Raw genomic sequence first — 22,976 nt, forward strand, 5'->3', positions numbered from 1 at the left:
TTCTTTACCAAAAGGGTTGTTAGGCATTGGATTGGGCTGCCCAGGGAAGTGGTTGAGTCACCATCCCTGGAGGTCTTTAAAAGACGTTTAGATGTAGAGCTTAGTGATATGGTTTAGTGGAGGACTGGTTAGTGTTAGGTCAGAGGTTGGACTCGGTGACCTTGGAGGTCTCTTCCAACCTTGGTGATTCTGTGATGGCAAGAAACCACAGGCGTTAACATCTTAGAGGAAAAACTTTCCCAAAGGTTTTTTTTCCATACCCTTAATGCAATGCAAGAGGCCTAATCACTGCTCCCAGATCATTCCCCTGGAAAGTGTTTATCCAAAGCTACTGCACTCCACACTGTCAGACCTGGGGCCAAGCTCACGACTGACACAAATCAGTTCTGTTGGCTCCAGCAAGGTTGCATCATCTTTTCCCAGCACTGAAGCTGATGGTCTGAGACCACAGGTTACCAGCCCTACAGTACCAATCAAGATATTAAAGCGTGGGTCTTCTTAGCACTCTTGGTTGCTCAAGGTGCACACGGTTCTTGGAACTTAACAGAATGCAGGTATGAATGTTGAAATCCCCAGGCCCTGACTTTCATATCCTACCTGGTGACAAGACCATCCTGTGATAAGAACTGGAATTTGTGCATGGCCTTAGGGACTTCATAGCCTCAGTTAACAAAAGAATAAATAAACAACGTATTAACAGAAGTAGCAAAACACATCAGAAAAGGAGAGGAATGGCTGTTAGAAATGATGAATACAGAGATAATCCAGAAACAGAATCTAAGGAGAGTAATCTTAATTGAATCATGTATAGCAGAACCAGGAAGATAATGAAATAATTGTAAAGTGCAGGGAAACGTATGGGAGTGGAAGACATTGCACAGCCCTGCTTTACGGAGTTGTCTGATCACAAAATTCTTGACAGGAACGATATTACTTCAGGAACATAATGTGAAACTTCCTAATTAGTTTATTGGGAAATACACCACAAAGACAAAAAATAGAAAAGGAAAATTAGAGACTTTCCTTTTAAAAACTTAATATACACAAGGCAAATAAGAAATAGAAACAACTTGTCATAAAACAGATCTATTTATGCACCTTTCTCAAGCAAGACCACCAGCAAAGAGTAAATGAAACAAAGAAAAACATTAAACATGTAAGAACAACCAAGCATTAAAGAAACTGAAAAGCCACAATCTGGCCCTGCTAGTCTAGGCGAAGACATTTTTGTTATAAGTGATATTTATTAGCAGCGTGAAACAATATCTTCTCTTCCTGGAAGCAAGTAGGAGGAAAGGCCGTTGGCAAGGCATCATGCAAATGCAGCTAACAATAGCCACGTTTGTCACACTCATCAGAAATCATTCTTTTCACTTTGGCTGCCATAAAGCATCCCCTTCTGACTAGGCTTTTACAAGACCCTGTTGCACACCACTATCAACACCACGGTAGCTTGGCTGCAAATTGTTGCATACGTGAATGATGACACTGGATAGACAGTCCTTCTAGGTCCTTACTAGGAGCCTTCCTGGTCCTTAAGCTTCCTGTGTCATCGCTTTCTCCTGCCCTCCATAGCGTCTATTGTGAGAAGCTGCACAAGGCCTCCATCATGGCTCAGTAAAACTATGGACACAGGAGTCAGTGAGGAAGAATAAATTGCAACACATACTGATTAACCAGGGACCTATATGGACTACTCCATCTAATACAGGCAGCATTGTAAAAGGTATTCCCACTTAAAAAGAAACAAAAAAAACATGGCTAGGACATGAAGTCGCTCTACTGAACTGCAGGTTTGGTTAAGTTGCTCTACTGAACTGCAGGTTGGATGATGCCAGTGCATGTTGAAAAAAAACAATGGAGAAACACAGGATTGGGATGCATCCTGGCTGTAGAGTCTCTGAGAAAAAGGTAGTAAAAAAAATAAGTCTAAGAACATTGACATCTATGCATCATTAGAAGCATGAATGCTGCTCTTAATTCAGACTTCTGTGTTTGTTTCTGTATCATCTGATGTACATTTTGGGAGAACCTTGAAGTTTAACCAAGTGGAGTGCTGAGGAGCTCCTTCCTTATGTAGTACTCCAAAGGACAGTACACAGTATTTCTGAAAGCTGGAAGAGCTTCCCATTACATTCTGAACTGAATTTAGGAACTGGGGTTCTGGTTTATGATGCCATGAACTGCTTTGACTTTTCTACTTGAAAAATATCATTGCATGGAAACTGGTCTCTGTAGCATGTATGGGGCTGATCACAGCATTCTCCACAAGGTACCACGTGTTTGGAAGCATCTGACTTCCCTTTCTGAAATAGTCCAAGGGGAAGGAGGTATTGAACTTACATCTATAAGAAAGAAAAAGGCAGAACTATGGGTTAACAAGAGTTCACTTCTGTTGAGAATCATGACATGAGTTCCAAGAATAAAAGCACAGGCAAAGTTGATGCATATTTTTTATTTGTATATAAATAACAAATAAATAGATACAATTTTCCAAATATAGAATAGACTGATTTCTGATCTAATTCACTACTCTATTCTCCTCTACTGCATGCTTAATACAATTTAAAATAATTATAGGGTTCCTCAGTTGATTTTTAAAAAAAAAAGGCTTATGCATTTTATGTTTCCAGATAATAGGAATTAAATGAAAATGATTGCATATGTTAATAACTAACTTATTCTAAATGATACATTAAAATACCCACTTTTGTTTCAGATAGAACCAGCCCCGTAGACCCCAAGGTCAGTGCAGCAAGAGGGTAGGAGGTGCTCCAGGCAGGCAGCAGCAGTTCCCCTGCAGCCTGTGGAGAGGCCCCTGGTGGAGCAAGCTGTCCCCCTGCAGCCCATGGGTCCCACATGGAGCAGATCTCCACGCTGCAGCCCCCCCATGGGTGGAGGAGCCCCCGGTGGAGTAGGTGGATGTGGCCTAGAGGAAGCTGCAGCCCATGGAGAGCCCCCGCAGGAGCAGGCCCCGGGCCGGAGCTGCAGCCCGTGGAGAGGAGCCCACACAGGAGCAGGGGGTCTGGGGGGGAGTTGCTGCCCTTCTGTGACCCATGCTGGGGCAGCTTGCTCCTGGGGGATGGACCCTGTGGTAGAGAGCCGTGTGGGAGCAGTTCTTGAAGAGCTGCTGTCTGTGGGCAGCTCCCACAGGATCAGTTCAGGAAGGATGGCATCCCATGGGAAGGACCCCACAGGGAGCAGGGGCAGAGATTGACTGTGAAGAAGCAGCAGAGACGAAGCAGCTGACCACAGCCCCCATTCTCCTGCACTGCTCAGGGGTAGGAGGTGGAAGAGGGTGTATGGGAGGGAGAGGTGTTTTTAGTTTGCTTTCAGTTTCTCACTGCTCAAGTCTGCCACTGATAGGCAATAAATTACATTAATCTCCCTGTCTCAACCCATGAGTCGCTCTTCCCTCACATTTTCCCTGTGCTTCTGAAGATGGGGAATAAGAGCAGCATGGTGAAGCTGAGCTGCCTACTGGTGTGGTGGTTTGGTTTCCCAACTGTTCAGAAGAATTCCATCTGAAGTAAAACAGGTTCAAAAGAAGGGGGAAAGAAATACAGTAACCTACAAGACACTTGGAGCATTTACAAAGTAGTTTGATACGTCTCTTACAGATCTGAAAAATTTACTCCTAGCTTCAAGAGAAGCAGCCAAAAGACAGCACGTTAGGTATAACTGGACATGCTTAGAGCACATTGGGATTCTTCCCCTTTCTCAAGTGGAAGGTCTGAGTTAAAGATACTGGCTAACTGTTGATGTATTCTTTTCCTAATATCCTAAATCCCAGGAAATAATGTTATTCATCATATCTTCATGCCCACACCTTTGAAACTGAGAAAGTAGTACTAAGATGAGATAGCCCAAAACAAAATGTTATAAGCAACTGCCTCAAAAATTGTAATAATAATAATAATAAAAAAAAAAAAAAAAAAGTTCTCAAGGAGAAACACTTTCCTATAGAAAAAAACTGCCCCAGTAAAAGACAGTAAAGCTCAGCCTTTCACAAGTCATGCTACTCCAGTACCTCTGATCGAAAATGGACAATGTTTCTGGATCAGGTCGCAGCACAGATAATTTGCACAACATTGCTGTGTCTAACTAAATTAAAATAAAAATTTTATTTATGCTACAGGAAAAGCAGGTCAGTTTCACATAAGTTATGAGTTACAGCTTACCGGTTTTATTTGACTCCCTGTGGCTTCAAACCCACCTCCAACCAACAGTTTCTTGGGAAGGGACTTGTAGCCTAATTAACTGCAATACTCCTACTACCCCACTAACACTCTCTCACCATCAACTGACCTAATATAGATAAAGGCAGTAGGAACATATTTATTAAAGACCTAAGGCACAACTTCTCCATTCCTGGATAAAAAGCACTTCAGAAAGGGTTTTTTTTTCCCCCAAGTGAGTATAAGAAATTTTGAAAACCAATGGAAATTTCTATTTTCTTTTTTAATTGGATCAGATGTAACTTAAAAAGATCTTTAAGAAGAGATGCTTTTGGCAAAACTGAGCTTGATTATCCTTTGCTTTCAACCTTACTCAAGTTTTAACACATCTGTGAAGTGTTATCCTGACCTGGTAAAGCCTGCACACGGTGCACAGGAAATAACTGCCTACAGAGAGAATTAGGTCCATTAATGAATATTGGCCTCATCCAGGAAAGAGCATGGCACAGACAGAACCTGTTAATTAAAAAGAAAAGAGCAAACACATTGAAGTATGACAGTTTGAGAAGCTATCTTTGCTCTCAAATACACTATATTTAAAACCCGTCATTTGCAATGATCCGAGCCTTATCCAACCTTTTAAGCAAAATCTTTTTCCATGCAGCCTTTTTTGGGCAGGACCAGTGTTGTGTGGCACCAAGCACAGCACTACAACTGAGCTTCAACCCTCCAGAGCAGCACTGTGCAAAGCACTTTGAGTGCTGCAAGACAGGGAGTGCTCCTGACCCAGCTGTCCGCACAAGGGTACTCCAGAAAGGACAGAGTTTCTCTCACAGAGAATGTATGTAATGAAATGTGATAATTGTTTTTAAGTACATATGAAGGTATTGCAGGGAAGAATCATCTCCTTTCCATGTCCACACTGGACAGCTCAGCAGTCCCAATGTTAACAAGCTTAAAAATAGCAAATGAACTGAATTCAGACATTAGAATGAGTTTTCCAAAGGTTAAGGCTGCTCTATATTGGAAAGATTGCTCCAGATGGTTCAAGAGTCTCCATCACTGGAGGTCTGTAAGAACAGTTTAAACAACCACATTAGAAATGGTAATTATAACTGATCCTTGCTCTGAGGCTTTGAGACTTCTTTCAGAACTATTTTCTCTGATCCAGGCTGTCCAGACACACTGCAGAGGGAAATCAATGTCACATGTATTCAGAAAAAAAAAGGTTTCTGGGCTGAACCTCCTGGGTGCAGATTCTCATACACAACAAAGCTGCTCTAAATAAACGGATAAGCTGCGTTTATGAATATCCAAATTTCCCAGCTAGTCAAGAAAGGAAATTCTCCTGGATCTTCTAAATTATAATTGTTAGGTTATAGACAGTGAATTACCACCATAAACCTAAGTTTGCCAAGGAAGATGCCAACCACAAATGTGCAAAAGGTATCCTGAGCAGTGAATGTAATTGGTGAATATAGGGAATTCCATAATCCTAACTAGTAATTAGTTGAAAATGGGTAGCAAGTGAAGTGCATACTACTCTGAGAGGAACAGAGCAACGTATTCTGCATTCAGCTCGACAGAAGCGTACACAAACAACTTACCACCACCAAGGACCCAGCAGTAAAAGGGACCAATGTTCAGAAACAGCATGTGTATGACTGTCACCAGCTGCACACCCTCTGTGGTGAAAAGTGTTATTTTCAGCATCTCTAAACAACTACAGAACTCATTACAGAGGGACAGCTTGTTTGGCTATGCTGCCAGGAGCCTTTCTCAAGTAAGGCAAGCCCTCAAATCCTTTATCTTCTAGCATTGCCCACTCCGTCCTCCGAAGGCCAGACAGTTCATTCAGTTCTTGATTACAACTGAAGTACAATGAAGTCATGTTCTGAATGACTCCAATGAACAGAGCCGTATTTCAATGCGTACGCAAAACACAACCAACATTCAGCTCCCCCCAAAACTGTTTTCACATCTTCCTACTAGCATGAGAAAGGAGGAAGAAATTATAACCAGTGTTTTAGTTACAACCACAAACAGTTTAAAAGCACCCAAACGCCTGTACAACTGCACAGTCAAAGCAGCAGTCCCCATCACAGACGCGTACCACTTCTACTTCATGGGGCTATTTCACCCCTTCTTTCCCTACACAGCTGCTTCCCATAATAGCTACATCAAGGATAAAACCCAAGTTTATTTTGAGCTGCTTTGGACTCCCACAGCTAGCAAAGAAGTTTTTTCAGCAACCTTGGCTGAAGCTGTCCTTAGCTGCACTTCAGGACCTATTTGGGCCTCAAAAACTATACCCATTTGTACCAACTAGTGCTGCCTGCTAACTGAGATTAAGAGCAAAGTAGGACAGCTCCTGCTGATGTGGAACGCTTTAAATTCCTATCACTGCTGACAAGAGTAGCGTGAGAGAGAGCTGTGAGCATGTACTGCACGCTGGACTGAAATTTTGCCCCTAACTCACCCTCTGTGACGCTTCCACCTGAAGAGGCTCTGATGAGAAATGGCTAAGGACAGGTACGCTTCTGTGATCTAGGGTCAAGCTCTGGTGTCTGCTGCAGCACAGGACACTTCAGCCTCGTTTTGGAAGTCTGGAGGTTGCTTTACTGTATAAAAGTAAAGCTAGAAGGAAAACTACATGTACCTTGCGCTTAGGAGTTATTTTAACATTACTATCCTGGGATCAAAAAGGTGTTTGCTTCATCTACGATATGTTGACAGTAGTCAGGCAAAATGGTCGAAACAGGAACCCTTGGTGATGCTTCTAGTTATAGAAGGTGAGAAATGTTTTACCTGTTTTGTGGCAGCACGTACAAGCCCTTAGGAAGACTGGGACTCCAGGCCTTGCAGTACCTGCTCCATGACATCCCACTTCACAGTAATTACACTAAGTGCTGATGGGAGGAGTAGCCTCAATCAATTTTCTAAACTAATTCTACTATTTTTTAACTACTGGAACTGGACACAAGATTTTTTTTTCCCTGTAGTTTCTTATCCACCTTGCCTCCATCTCCTTTCCCTTCCCTGCAAAGTTAACTACCCAGCCGCACTTCTACTTCAAAAGATCTTAGATTTTACTTATTCACACACAGATGTACATTCATTCATTCTTTATTATTTTGGAAAAAGCTAAAAGCATACTGCCACGCAAGCTTTCTGAATAGTTGAGAGTAACACTGAGATCATTTCCAGAAGGATTCTGTTCTGATTCATCAGATCACTGAATCCTTTAATCTACAAGTAGTTTTTATCATCTTTCCAAATTAATCACAAAAAGGTTTGAAACACTAAGCATCAAGTTCAGCTAAGACATGCAAGCAGTTGTATTCCCATCCAAAAAAAAATAAATTTAAAATACATAACCACGTCTAATACACATTTCAGTTAGACCACAACCTGCTTAAAAAAAAAATAAAAAGCTTACAGAAAAGAGGCATATTAGCACAAGCATTCACAAACCCACAGTACAGTCATCTTCACAGACAGCTAGGTCACCAAAGCATCCATTATAAGCTTCCTGGAAGCCCTCAAGGTCCAGGCATCCCTGTAATTACCACTGTAATCTTCTTACAGCTCAAAAGTCTCCGCTAACACTGAGTCACCAAAAATAAATTTTGAAAAATCAGCTTCGCATATCTTGTGGCATTAACTCTCAAAGCAATAACCACACTTCACAGTAAAGGACCAGTCATCCTTTTAAGGAATAGGAGAAAAGTATCAAAAAACAAGGCACTACCTGCAGTAGGCAGTTCTAGTTTTAGCCCTTTCCACACCCAGAGGCATGCAGTGTGCCCTCCTGAATGCCAGGCCTCTGAAATCTCACAACAGAAAATATCTTAAGATGAAAGCAAATGGAGGGTGTGTCACGTCATCAAAAACAGTTGAAGGTCTTAAAAAACAAACAAACAAACAAACAAAAAAAACACAACAGGAGAGAACATGAGACGTATAAAATGATATAGATACGATTCATATACAGCTCTAAGATGTACATAGTGTGCATACATTGTGTCTGTTCTGGATGAGCTAGGCTTCTCCTTCCCACACATCTCAACCATAAATCTAAGATATTTTCCCAGTTTCATAGCCTGAGATCCAATTCTGACATCAGTAATATCTTCTTCAGACTGCCTGCATGCTACAGATTAAAATACAGGAAATCACAGAACGTTTATGCCCCAACTCTGCTCTGATTTCGTGGAGACCAAAACCCTCACCTCCATCTCTTGTCTCCCTCCAGTTCCCCAATTCTCTGGCAGCAACTGAATTCAGGATAACGTATTTGTGCTCCTGTGAGGATTATAACATCCTGACCAATCCATTATAAACTTTGAGGGCCTTTGAACAAAGCAGGTGAAACGATCACCTTATGGAAAGCTGCAAGAAAGCCTCCCAGAAATTACGATTACACCAGCATGCAAACAAAATGTGCTGTTCCTCCTGTCTATCAAAGGTAGCAATGGAAAAAGGGCACTTAGAGGAAGATGAGCCTTAGCACAATATCTGGGAGACATCACAGCAGCCTCCTTTGCAGCTCTGTTCCTACCAGCTGCCAACACCGCACAGTTCTGCACAGACTGTAACCTAAAAATCACCATTTTAAGCTTGATTTCCTAAGTGAGAAAGGAATATGTTATTTTACTGTCTTGTCCTCTCCAGCAATTTCTGAATGCATTGGCTAATTCCAGAAGCATTCAACAGAAACTCAGAAATAATCAGTTTCTCTCACATTTCATGAAAATATGCATCTGAGCTGAGGAAAGAAGTATCAATTAGTCATTGATCTGCCCTTCTCTCCACCCCCTTACTGAAGCCTCGGGCAGAGCTCTGCTTGTAACATGCCTTTGGGGAGCAGCTGGCTAGCAAACGTGCATATCAGCAGCTTCAGACATAGCACCACACATACTGCTTCTTGTCCTGTACAGATATCTTTGACATCGACCTGCTGTTACTGCCCTGGTTGGACAAGGATGGAGGGAGGAGAAGGAAGCAGGGCAACTGTCAAGGCACTGGGATTCATAAATCCTGCCCATCGTGGAACAGATTTATTTTAGACCAAGTTGCCCTGCCATCCATTCATCTACCTCTGCTCTGTGTAGAAATACAAAAATCCACCTAGTCACGGCAACAGTTTCCGAACAGCTGCACAAAATCATGATGAACCTAATCACTTCAGAAAATGGATCCTTCTTTAAAGCTATTTCTGCCAGTGAACCAAGCAGCCAAGTACTTTTAAATGCAAAGCTCAACCTGGCACACAACTCAAGAATTGAACACAAACAGAAGACAGTGACTTTTCCCCCAACAAGACAGGAGGCAATCTGAACCATCGTGTTTCCTCCAAATAATTATTCATTTGTTAGGTAAGTAAAAAAAAAAAATAAAAAAAAATCATTTGTTAAGTAAGTAAAACAAGTGCATGACAAAAATGATGTTAATACTATCAAGCTGCTGCATTACTCCATTTCCGACTCCTGTACCCCTTACTGAAAAATCCCATGCAGACAATGATGGCAGCCCTACAGTGGATTCCACATCAGTCACGAGAAAAATTTTCATCCTGCAACAGTTATCTTTGATACTCCCCTCCTCCATTAAAACTCATTTCTGTATTTTAAGGAAATGTACCCTCTTCTACCCTCTGTTCTCAGCTCTAAATATTGCAAAAACCTCTTGCCAGCAAGCATGGTTTCCTTCTGGTTTTAATAACAGAATGGTAATGTGCAACTATAGCATTCTTTACACTTCAGTCTGCAGCTTAAAGTCCTCTGAAGATCTGTTTCCTTTTACCCTTTTATTGAACATTTTGTTCAGTTCATAAAAGAACTAATTTGATTAATACAAAGTGTAAGATGAGCCTTTCATCTGACATGGTGTAAAAAAAAACTTGGAGGGAAGTAGAGTTTGTTTAGGTTTTAATGTACAGGGTTATAAACTGAAGAGGTAAAGCAGACAACTACACTTACAACTTGGACCAAAGGCTGGAGTTACTTAGCACAAAGTACGGATTATTCTTGGTTCTCTGCAGATCTCCTACAGACACCATTAATCAGATGAAGCAATAGCTGGGAATGAAATGCATCGCTACTCACTACTCGGAGCATTGTTCAGCATCGCTCAGGATAAAAGGATGTAAGATATGCATCTTCATTATTCTCCAAAGTCTTTTTGCCCCCATTACCTCATTTATGAGCACAATTAAATTATGCATATATTCATGCATTTAAGTTATTTAATGATTCGACTCTTGAATCTCTAATTATGCTTAGCAGTCCTCATCAGAGAATTGTTAATTCAGGATACTTAAAAGAGTACTGCATTATTTCACATTTGGAAGTTAGTCCTCTCAGCCTCTAAGGATCAGAGATTTTACTTCTGTTTCAAAGCTGTAAGCTAAAATTCTGCACAATCTGTCATGCAATCTAGATAAATACATCAAGCAGACTAGATCTGGCCTCTAGGCAGGGTGTTCAGCTTCCCTGCCTTTGCTACATTCTGGCTCAGCAGCTTAAAATGCAGTAGGCATAGGTTAGACTGCAGAACCGAGAGAGATGGGTTTGGGTGAGGAAGCTTGAAAATCTACAGGTTATTTTCCCCAATCAAGTTGCTGTGGATGCAGATGATTTGGTTGGGAGCTACATAAAAGCAGAATAACCACCAGCATTTTATCTATGCCATGTCAGAAGCCAGGCTATCAACACGCTAAGCAGCGAATCTGAAACTAACCCATGAAGGGAATGTGCTAAGACAAGGAAGAAAGCAACAGACTAAGCCTACGGTAACCACCTGTTTAAAGCAATGCTTTAATAGAAAGCAAGGCAGTACCAGGAGAAGTTACATAAAACAGCCTAAAACAGTCTGTTAGATTATCTAATTACTCAGAAAACTATGATGGTGCAGTACTATGACTAAGCAGGGTAATGATCTTTTCTGTTTCCTGAAAAAAAATGCAGGGTTCAGCTGTAGGCAGTTGCATGCCAGCTTTAAGTAAATTTTGTCTAGTACCGCATCAAAGAATCCCACTGTGGTGAACCTTCCATCCTCGCCATCCCACCAGTAACTCAATTCCCATAAGGAATTAGTAAGGCTAATGAACTAAACAGCTGCAGAGAGTTCATTTCTGCATTCTTAGCACATGCACGCTCCTTATGTTTCTTCTTGTCTGTGCAAGGACGGTTCTGGTGGAGGAAGAAAAGGAGAAGTAAGAAGTCAAATTCTGACTTCACCCTTTTTCTTTATCTGTTGCAGCTTGGTAAAAGTAAATGAAGTCACATTAAAAAAAACAATAACATACATTTACTATTATAGCAAGAAGAATCGGACAAAAAAATCCTATGGTCTCTAGATTTCTACTGTTCGAGCTTTTGAAGTAAAGGTGAAGGATTTTGCAGTAGTATCAATTTAGGATTTCATTTTTTCTTTTCAACATACTGTCCAGCAAGTGTCCAGTCTTAAGTAGTGATAGAAGCTACTGTAAAACAGGTTATTATCTTCAACTAATACTAACACTATGCTTACACTTAGAGTAGAAAAATACCACAGTGCTTAACACACACTATACATCCCATCCAGAGCAGCTTAAAAACACACACGGCCAAAAATTAAGCCTCTAATTCTTTCCCGGAACAGAACAAGCAATAAAAAGAAGAGTAAGCCCCAGCACAAGAGAGAAGTCATGGAAAAAAAAGTAATTTTTACAGTGCCATGGAGCAGCAAGAGAAGATGATATCCCAGGAGAGATGAAGGCTGAAGAGATGTTATATTGTCGTTTAATTACATAGCTGATTAGCTGGCTAAACATAAGTACATTTGGCTTGATATTTGTCCAGTAATTCACAACAGCAAGCAAAGAAACAGGATCAAACTTGCTTATTTCCTTACACATAAAGAAGTCTAGAAAACACGCAAGATGAGGTGGAGAGGAAACATCAAAAAGCATTTATTCAGGTGCCAAGAATGGAAGTACTGGAGCACAGCAAATCCAATAAATATAAAGTTTGAAATTGCACAGCATTCCAGATGACAGGAACCAGGAGGACACCAGGCTCGGTCTGGCTAAGCTCAGTTATGAACGTGAACCGAGCACAAATGGTGCTTCACTGATTAAAAGCACCTCCATCTCAACAAATCTGCTGCTTTTGCATTTCTTTTGCATTTGACTGCAGAAACTAAGAAAACAGATAAGCTTTGATCCGTTTGAGGATACATTTAGCAGTTGACTCCTGATCTACAACTTTCTTCCACTTTCCAGTGCTCAATCTTTTTAATCTGAGAATGGCGCACTAATTAGTAGGCTTCAGCAACGAACGCTGTTTGTGCTGGGTGATCAGCAGCACCCCCACAACGCCAGTTTAAGCAGTGCAAATTTTCAATCTGCAGAATGGGCTCTCATGCCCTGTCTTCAAGCTATGGCATACAGGAAAGATAGGACACAATCAATTCAGCAAAACTGTTTGAAAAGAAGGAAGGACATCCAAGGATGGAGCTGTGCTCCACAGCTGCGCAGCCTACAACAGCATGGAACTGGTAAAAGAAAATGGTTTTTGCTCAATTAAATAGGAAAACAGCCCAAAGTGCAGCAGCAGCACTGAAAAAGAGAAGAGCAATAGAGTCAGAGGTACTGGAAGGAGGAAGTCAGGTGAGACATCTCCTCGTTAGCAGCAGCGAGCTGTTCAGTCAGACTAGCCATCCCAGGTAACTTCGTCCTGACCACCAACAGAATACGAACAGTAATAAAGAACCAAACCTGATGTGGTTAAATTAAATGAGGCAAGCTTCAGGTGAAGTAGTTGATGAGACAAAATCTGTCTGGCTTATGCTCTACTTCTAGACAGATGTAAACAAGAATATATGAGCTTACCAGCAGCAAAACTGAGTTGATAGTACTGAAAAAAATGCTTTAAAGCCAACTTCAATACTAAACTTGATCTGCCTTTTGCTTTCTTCCATATGCTAACAAGTAAATCTAAACATCGTAGTCATCGGGTGTGGTTTATTTTAGAGTAGTTTTTCTGAGATTTTATTTAAAAACAAATCACTGACATCAGCCTGACATCTATTAGGACCCTTTCCACAACAAAATTTTACCCAACCTTCAGAATGAGGAAGACAACCAGAAAAAAAATCTGATTTAGTCCCAGAACATTAGAATTGTGTTAGCAAAAGAGAACGTGCAGTTTTATGGGTGTTAGCTGTGGGAGTGAGGGTTGGGCGTGTCACAACTTGGTGATACACATTTATAAGAGGTATTTTTTTTGTTCACTGTGCAGTCTTTTGATTTTGCTTTTCTTTCCAGCGAAGCTCCATGTTTGACATACTCTACCTGTACCATAGCTGTTGCAGATTAGTGCATTCTGAAATGCTACCTGCTTCCATATTGGCACTGTTATCAACACAGCTATACCAGTGTCTTCCTGCAGCTCTCACCCATCAGACACGGTGACTCCACATCAGCTACAATTTGCTGGTTACGAAGCCAAGGTTTGGGCCCCCATTCTCAAGGTATTATTTGTGGCTAATTTAGCAACTCCAACACAGAGTACACTGATTATAAGTCTGCTTTCAGGAGCAGAAGTTTGAAGTTCATTAGCATAACTCAATCCACTTAAAATCAGACAATTTTCAGCACCTCAGAATCAAAGCTTCAGAACAACAGCGTGCCAGGGTCTCTAAAGCAAAGCCTACAAATACTCATCCTTGCCACCATTTCCTTTCCTAGCCCTGCTAGAGTCTCCTTAAACACAGCCACGTGGCACTGCACCGTGAAAACAGGACAGAGCTACGTAACAGCCATAAAATACATGAACTTTTTTCCCCCCAGATTGTCCCAGGAGGGCTGAGAAATTTTTCTCATGATGGAAGAGCTGTACAAGGTACTGTAACTCTGGATTAAGTTCAGTACATTCTACATTTAATGCTCTGTAAATTATGAATGGTTTATTCTGGGTCCCCACGCTCCCAAATCATTAAAAACATAAAGTAAATATTAAAACATGTTTTTATTATTATTTTTTAAAAGCTGTAGCTCATGTTAGAGCATTGTTAAACCCTTGAGAGCTTAAAGAATCGCTTCATCTAATTCTTTTTTTTCCTTTCTATAGCGCAGAATCACGACACAGTACTGCAATGTAACAGCTGTGTTGGTGATACATCAAGATGTAATCCCTAACACTGCTCAAAAATTACTATGTGCTTTTTCTTTATAGTCTTCCACCTCACTATAATTCAAAGAAAAAAAGAGAGAAAATTGTTTTCTGAAGTCTTAAATCTTGAGATTCACCTGCCATTCCTCCCCCTCTTTTGTCATTACTCTTCTCCATGGGCAAGAATAGATCATTTTAAACCCAAAGGTATCCACAGCTGAGATTTACTCACCTGTATTCATCTAAATATTCAATGATGCAGCACTTCCTTTGCAACAGCTTGTTAGCTTTACAACACAGGTGGGTATGATCTTTATGTATTAAGAGGACTTTTATTATCTTAACCTTAAGATGATAAAAAGCTTCCATAAAAGTCTTGGAACAGACCAAAAGAAGAAAAAAAAATCCACCCGTGCTTATCACACAACATATCCAGAGCATTACACAGCCATTAAGCATTTGCATTCTTCTAATGAATATATCAGATGCAGTTTTCCCCATGTGTCATAGGCAACCTATTTCAAATTAAAGGTTCTTTATAGTCATCCAGTTGGAAAGAGAGAAACATGTGAATATACACACACGGTTTGTTACTACTGTGTAAAATCTGCAATAGTCCTTAACTCAAAACAATCCAGCTAGTTGTGGTGCAGAGACAGAGCAAGTGGCACAGCTTCCAAAAGACAGTAATCACTGCCTAGAGGGCAAATGAGTTTCCCTTGGAGCTAATCAAGGCACAACTTGTCTGCTTTTCTCTACCTACGTGATTATTTCGTGATTGCACAGCAATACTTTAATATTTTGTGTAGTCCAGAGACCTCTGCTTTCACAAACTGGTTTAATTTACAGTTCCCAACATTTGAATGTTCAGAAGCTCACCAGCTTGGCATTCTCCACACCCTTTCTATCTCGCAAAAGAAGTGAAGACTGAAGAATGGGGATAAGGGGATGAGCATTTTGTTTCTTTTTTTTTTTTTTTTTTTTTTTTGGTAGACACGTATGTTGAAGAATGAGAGAAAGAACTGTACAATGAGAAGCACATGTTATTTCAGAAAGTGTCTCAAGTTTAAACAACTAAACAAAACTCATGCTATATTTGAATTCCACATGCAAGGCTTTTGTTTAAGAAGGCAGTCTTTTAGTACATTAAATTTAGTTCCATTCCTTCCCCTTCATCAACAAGGGTTTGCATAACCAGATGTTCTTATACACTGCAGTTTACAGCTGCCCCATATGGAACTGCAACAATAAATATGCATAACTATGGAAACCAAAGCAAAGGTCAGAAAAAAAGTCAGTAGTTTAGTAACCTGATACCACAGTGTTTTAATAGTTACTGAACCTACATCTTTCCCAAATGAACCTGATTACGAAATATGTCAAACATATTTTGCATCCAAATGCTTCTCTCCAAACTCTTCAAACCTAAAGAATACTTACTTTTTACTTAGAGAAAAATCATTTGCGTTGATAGAGCTTCTTCCTACAAGCTGCCAAGTGCTTTCTGCCAGAAAAAGTACATTAAACACGCACTGAATACAATGGGTTATCAGCTGTATACCTCAGAACCTAGATCTCAGAAATTGTTCCCAGATCCTTCTGAGCTGCCTTTTTCTTTAAATAGCCCTACTGTTATGTCATCCATATACTGAGAACTTCATTTTGCCTGCATTTTCTCTTTCAGATCATCTCCCTCTCTTGGTTACAGACCAAATAGTAGACAGCAGTATTAGCAGTTCACTAACACTACACATGTAAGTTCCCTTACCATTACAGTCATGAGAAATATTAAAATAGTATCTAGTGATGTGCAAATACTCTATTTAGTGATAAAGAAAAAAAAGTCTTCAAAGACATGTTTGGCTAGCTAGCTGATTTACTAAGCCCATTACCTTAAACAATGGACATGGCATCCAGAAAAACACACAAACTCTCTTCTCTTGCTATTAGCAGAAGATTAAACTGAGAAAAATCATTTAGTATGAAGATACTTTGTTTTAACCAATTCTTCCTTCCTTGAGCACAAAAGGAAATTAAATTCACATCTTTCTCCCACCTCTAAATCCAGTCTCCTATCCCCCAAAATACCCTCTTTCAGACTTGGTTGCACAAAGTACACGAACCAGCATGGCTCACAATTTCAGAAGTAGGGCTGTCAAATACTCTCCAGTTGACATTGTGAAGTGTTATTTATTTTTAGCAAAACTGTAGTTGGACTCAACTCCAGCTTGAGCACTTTACAGCTATTCAGTAATTCTACTTGAGTAAGGCTTTTAATTCAGAAACCTATAAGGGAATTAAACTACTTAAGAGAAAAATTGAGTGATTCCTGAAAGGACCTGCCCAATATAAATGACAAACTTCAAACAGCATGGAGTTCTTCTGGGAACATGGCTGGGCACAATGGAGAAGTTTAAATATTTAATTTAGACTGGGCTGCAAGTCATTAATTTTTTACTGAGGCAAATCTACAATTCAGCTAGAGCTAGACTGAGCTGCAACCCATTCTGGCTGAAGGTAGGATGAGTATCTCCAACACAGAATGGGACACAATCCCTCTCCTCCAACTCCACTGCTTGCTTTTACATAGGGATCTCAGCCACAGAGTTTGAAATGCAACTGGGCCTGGATGAACGTGTATCATCTGCTCACTGTTCTGCTCACTATTCAGAAAGTGCAGCTTGCCCACAGGTCTGGAAGATCCAGTTACAGCATCAGTTTACACAACTATTATCAAGATCACACTGTGTTTTGAGAATGCCATGGGCAGTCAGAAGCTACTTTGCACTTAGTCCTCGTCCACAGTGACACAGGGCACTGCTCAAAGCCAACACAAGAGGAAGCTGAGATATTAATTTTGGAAAGAAAAATGTATCACCATCTCCACTTGCAAGAGCAAGACAGAGGTTTTATCTGCTAGCTCATCTAGCGGATAAAGGAGAACCAAATTAAAGTTTATGAAAATTTTACTATATATACACATTTATTAACTATATAGACATCTATATACATGTAAATATATATAAATCTAAACAAATAAAATTTCATCCATCTATATAAATACAACTTATAATACAAGATCTTCTTCCTCCTTGATAATCAAGTTTCGATTAACATTTTACATAAGAATGACCTTTGTACTTTGGAGCTCCCATCTTACAAATGTCTTGACGGGGGACTAAGTCATTAGCTGATACTTCTTTATAGTACTTTAGTTTTATTTACAAATGAAGAACTACAACACAATATTACACTGTGTAACATGGTGTTGAAATATAGGTGACCTGATTTGTTTTCTACTGTACAGTGGCCTCCTACCCACTGAAAGAAGAAAAAATAGGACAGATTTTTAGAGTTCAGCTGGGTAAGACTTAACTTTCTGCCTTGCAAGTGGAACTCTGAAAGCTAGAATGAGCTCAGTCATACATTTATTTTTTCTAATTCTCTGTAACAGCATTTAAAAAAAAACAGGTAAGTCAAGTGAAGAGTGCCGTGAAGCATCTACCATGATTTCAAAAAATGTATTGCGTCAATGAAGAAATACAGTAAAAAGAATCCCTACTTAACCAAAGATACCAGCTTTCTAAGAATTTAAGCTTTGATAATGCTAAGAGCAATATGAAGTTACCTGTTCCAATCAGAACAATGAATGAAAAATCATGCAGCAGTATTTTCCCCCAAATGCCATCCTCTTCCAGACTCTACCTATTTATTTTCATGATTAAGTGAAGTTAGAGATTATCATTATTCCTGAGGTGTGACCTGGCAAAAAAAAAAAAAGAAAATTCAGGCAATATGCCACAAGGTGAAGCTTTGGAAGTGCATAAACAAGCCTTTTCTCCTCGGTGCAGTACTGCGCCTTGTTTGCAGCAGGGAAAGCTCATTCTGTACATTGTGTCTCTGTTTGAAAACTGGGGGCAAAGCTGACTGCTGTACCTTAAGACTTCTCATTTTTCTGAATGATCACTGAAGGAGTTATTAAACGTTTTTCTTCTTAAAACACGCATTACGTCCTAGACACAGATTTGATCATGTTAAATGGTGAAAAGAAAAAAAAAAATAGGCCGCAAGTACTGGGAAGCTCTATCTGAAGTAATCCTCTTTGCCTCCAAGTCTTTCAGATAGCTATTTTACATTTATATTTTGCTTGCGTATGTAAAATGCATTCCCTAGCACTTGGCTCCCGATGCAAATGAAGCGGCAGCCAGCAGGCATGCACTAGGCTGCCCGGTTGCCACAAGAGCCATCCTGCCTCCTGCAGCCCAGCTCTCACCACAAAGATGTTGCACAGCCTCCGTCAGCTGAGTGCTTATTATCTCTGCCTTGATTCCCTCCTCTGACGGGCTGAATTTAAGAGCTCAGTGGAAATGGTACTTGATTGAATCGCCTCTTCACCGAAACCGTAACGACATTAGAAAACGAAGCGAACAACACTCCAGAGGGATCTAAAAATATTCACCTCTGGCCTGGTAGAGTGATTCTGCTCTTTGTATTTGTGCTTATAAGAAATAGCACTATAAAAAAATACCTCTAGGAATCAGCGTGCTCTCTTAATGGTAAATACTATGGCAGCCAGATTGCGCATCACGCGTGAATCAATAGAGGCCTTCCTTTAGCAGGTCAGCCCTTCTTTATCCATGTGCAGATTACCTCAGGTGCTACGGCAGGAGAATGGCTTGGGAGGAAAGAGGGAACCCAGCCAGCCTTCACCAAGTCCCTTTGGGGTATCCCAGGCCCGGCAGGACACATCAGCTCGGAGGCAGGGCGATAAAGCCAGACTTGAAGATCCTGAAACCAGCAGTACAGCTGTTTGCATGAGCTAGTGAACCTACCCGTTGTCCAAACCTGCTTTGCACAAAGCCATCCTGGACTTAACCAAAACCTCCAACGATTTTTAAACATGGTTTCATTGCCGAATTCCTCTCACAGAACAGAAAACAGAAGGGTAAATAGCCATAACAGACAAATCGTAGTCAAAGCAACTAGCAAGAAACATTCTCTGCAGGTTTTGCATACTGCAGCATCTACCGGAACAGTCAGGAGAGACATCCCATACCATTTTCATTGGTGTTCCTCTCTCTGTCACTTAATTTCCCACCAAAACGTCAATCATGGCAAAAGTGGACCTTCAGAAAGAACTTGAATGAATTGAGTCACAGAAGAGCTCTACAAAGAATTGTTATGAAGGAATCACACAGTCAGACACACACACAAATACTCAATAATTATCACCTGCAGCTGGAAACTGGAAAATTATGGGGAATAACTAATGAAATGAGATCTTGCAGTGCTAATTCAAAGCTCTAGAAAATGGTTTGTAAGATAATTAATACAGCTGGCCTTGCAGCAACAGGTAAATAATACAGAGGTTCTTCCCAGTGCATTTAAAAAACAAGGGAACACTATGTACGTACATCATCCCTCTAGGTTTAATTTGTTTGTACACAAAAACACAAGTATTAAAACCTCTCCCTTCACCACAGACTCAATAGGTCTTTTTTTTTTTTTTTTTTTTTTTTCCAATTGAATTACTAATGGAATAACAAACATGATAATAAAAAAACCTTCTTGAATAACCAGCCTGCAAAATCCATTTTCTGCCTTACTAAAAGGGTGAAGTGTTTTTCAGGGAGTTTTTACACCCTTGCTAGTATTTCAAGTGTCTTCTTCCAATACTGTTATTATTTATTCAATATTCTCAGCCAAGTAGATATTTTGGGAAGACAAGACTATTGATTAAAGCAATGGATATATATCAGGGGCACAACGAAAGATCTGTTAAAAGAGTCTTTGTGCAATTGCTTTCAGGAACATTAGCTGACAAAGACTGCTATTAAGACAACTACAATTTCTTCTCCCAAGTTTCTTCTTTAATTTAAATCTGCCACAGGCACAAGCTTCCTGGATGCAAAATCAGCTAACAGATACTAAGATGACAGGTGCTTTTTGAACAGTACTTAATGTTTTCCTAACCTAAGCCGTGAAGCTTGCCAGTATCAAGTATTACACCCTCTCTGAGGACATGCTGTTTTAGGCCATGTTTAGTGCCAGCAGCATCAGACCTACTTTGCATAACTTAGTTTTGCTAAAGGAGAGTGCTGTTGGTCTACATCTATTCCAATTCCCTCTCAGGTCTTCCAGAATTTCATTGCTGGCCAACCAAAGCTCAAAAGTATTGCCTGTCTTGAACATGCCACTGTCCAAAAGAACTTCACCTGCAAGACATGGCAAACTATTCACAATGAATAAAGTTAACTTCTTATTTAGAACAGCACTGCCCCAATGGCAGACTGATGCAGCCTTCACTGCTTCAAAACATAAAATCAATCTGTCTTTATGGGGCAAAGGAACAGCCTTTGCTCCAGATTCTCACAGGATTCACAGATTAAGTCAAGAACACTTACCGAGATTAAATTTTGGAAAAAAACAATCTCCAGTAACTTGAAAGAAGGTACCAAAAATGCACACCCACACTATGCAACTTCCCCAGGCTTAACCACTGTTATTCTGGAACAAGCTGACCCCTGCTGACTCCAGTACGTCACCCACAAGCATCCTGGCAACGCAAGACCCAGGATTCTGGAATTAGCACAGTGTGGCTGTGGTCTGCCCCTGGTATACAGAAAATTAACCAACACCATCTCTGTAACAAACTCGAAGTAGTATAAACCATCATACAGACATGAGAGAAAAGGAATTTTAAGATAACACCATCTCAAAATTTCCAAGAGAGGGGAAATAGCCAAGATTCTCCTTACTACTACCCCCAGGAGTTACATTTTCCTCACAATATTTCTCAGAATTGGATGCACGCCATTAGGTCTCTACAAAGGGTAGTTCCAAAACAATGAAATGACAAGGAAAGGATTCCTGAAGTTACAAGGAGGTTACTAAGAAGTTATTAAGATGTTACGAGGGGTTACTAGGAAGTTACAAGATGATTACTAAGAAGCTACTAAGAAGTTACTCGCACTCATTAGATGTCTTTCTCAAATGTTAAAATATTTATACCAACAGAACTCATTATGAAATAGGTATCAATCCAAAATGCATCTCTTAACAACAAGACTTCCTAGTCATGTGGGAAGGATCAAGGAGTTTCCATTCCAAACCCTACTTAAATCTGAAAAATTCCAAAGGAATATTTTTCTGTAAGAAAATACAAAATAAAAAAAAAAAGAAAAATCATTTAAAAAAAATGAAAAACTTATCAATTTCAGCATTTTCAAGGCTTGGGATTTCTCCCACCCCTTCACCCCCCTCTCTCCCCACTGAACTGTACCTGGTTTTCCTGTGCATCATCTTTGCTCTTCTGTAGCCCCGCACCGGGACTTCTGCGGAGCGCAGCTCCTGAAAAGCCCTCCAAGTGTTAGCACTGAAGTCACACAGACTCAGAAAATCTAGCAAAGGTTACTGCTAAGATGTCTAAGCCCCCAGCATTTCTGAGAATGTTTCCCTATTTCCCATTCACTGTAATGTAGTAAAAAGCATACAGCATCTCAAAATAGAGTGCTTTGGAAGAAAGCCTCCCACTTTATAAAACACCATTTTCACAAAATTACTAATTTCGTACCTGAAAAGACCATCTTTTGCCACTAGCTCCAGCTCCACTATCAACATGGATGTGCCAGCATTGTTGAGAATACAATGGGCTGATGTAAAAGGGAGCTGAACCAACCGCACCCTCCCCTCCAGATTCCCCCGAGATAGTGTTGTGCCAAAATCCTATCAGATGTACTTTGATCGTTCTTAATTCCTCAGTGTTTCAGACAGTATTAACTGGGGCACATCTGCATTTCTTTATTGTCAGAATAATGACAGGATAATGGCCCTGGCATTAGGCCAGCCATTTTTTGAAAACATTGTTGGCACGGACCATGTTTGCAGTACTCTAAGTAAATGGTCTGTTGCCTGAAGGTTATGGAACAGTCAAGGAAATATGGTACAAGGAAGTCATCCTTATGTTCCCCGCATTTGTAAATAACTCCTTATTAGTTAAAATCTTTGTTACTAAGTAGTCCACATAACTGCTTTGTGACTTTTCAGAAAAGTGACACTTCCGATATACAGAGTAAGAGGTGCTACGAAAAAAAGAAAAAGGAACCCAACTTCAAACATTTTCCTAACAACTGCAGTACTTGCAGAAACACTCGGATGAACTCCCTGCGCACTTATGAACTGACTTAATACCAGTGTTTTTGTACTGTGGGACCAGAGAGCTGAAAAAATTTTTAAATCACATACCAAACATGTCCTCGCAATGCACTGACAGGCCTTAAATACATTAAACTATAAAGTTATCCTCTCTCCTCCCTCAGCATTTCAAGGAGTATGTGTACTTTTGGGTTTTCTTACTGTTCTCTCAAAAATAAGTGTATAATGGAGAGAAGATGGCAAAGCTGAAAGTTCAAATCAATACTTAACTACAAGACCAAAGGACTCTGGAATAAGAAAAGTGACTGCGCCAAGGCTATTTGTGAAATTAGCCAAGTGACAGCCAGGCAAAGCAGATGCTTTTAGCACCAGGCAGCCTTGGACTCCTTGCATATGGAAGTATTTCTTATTCATATTACAGCTTTTAGCAAGTTATGGAGATACATAACCTAAATAAGCTTTTGAGAGATATCCATAATGGGATTTT

General features: G+C 40.2%; 1 protein-coding gene across 6 annotated transcripts in view; it reads right to left on the bottom strand.

Annotated features, from left to right (window-relative positions):
- The window catches only part of KIAA1549, a 139,561-nt gene that overhangs the window by 84,796 nt on the left and 31,789 nt on the right, over window positions 1-22,976 (bottom strand). Inside the window, exon 2 of one of the 6 annotated variants that reach the window (XM_082771918.1) lies at window positions 17,964-18,097. The exons of 3 other annotated variants lie outside the window; for them this stretch is intronic. Coding sequence is in view for 1 of the 3 variants with exons in the window: in XM_082771917.1 (XP_082628043.1) it covers window positions 21,909-21,921 (13 nt within the window). In the remaining 2 variants the exon portion in view is untranslated. Of the gene's footprint in view, window positions 1-17,963; window positions 18,098-21,617; window positions 21,759-21,908; window positions 21,942-22,976 lie in introns of those variants that run through there. 2 more of the 6 variants (XM_082771917.1, XM_082771919.1) reach the window with 2 other exon arrangements.

This window comes from Aythya marila (genome assembly GCF_965140915.1).
Source record: "Aythya marila genome assembly, chromosome: 1".
In the NCBI taxonomy this organism is placed as follows: Eukaryota; Metazoa; Chordata; class Aves; order Anseriformes; family Anatidae; genus Aythya; species Aythya marila.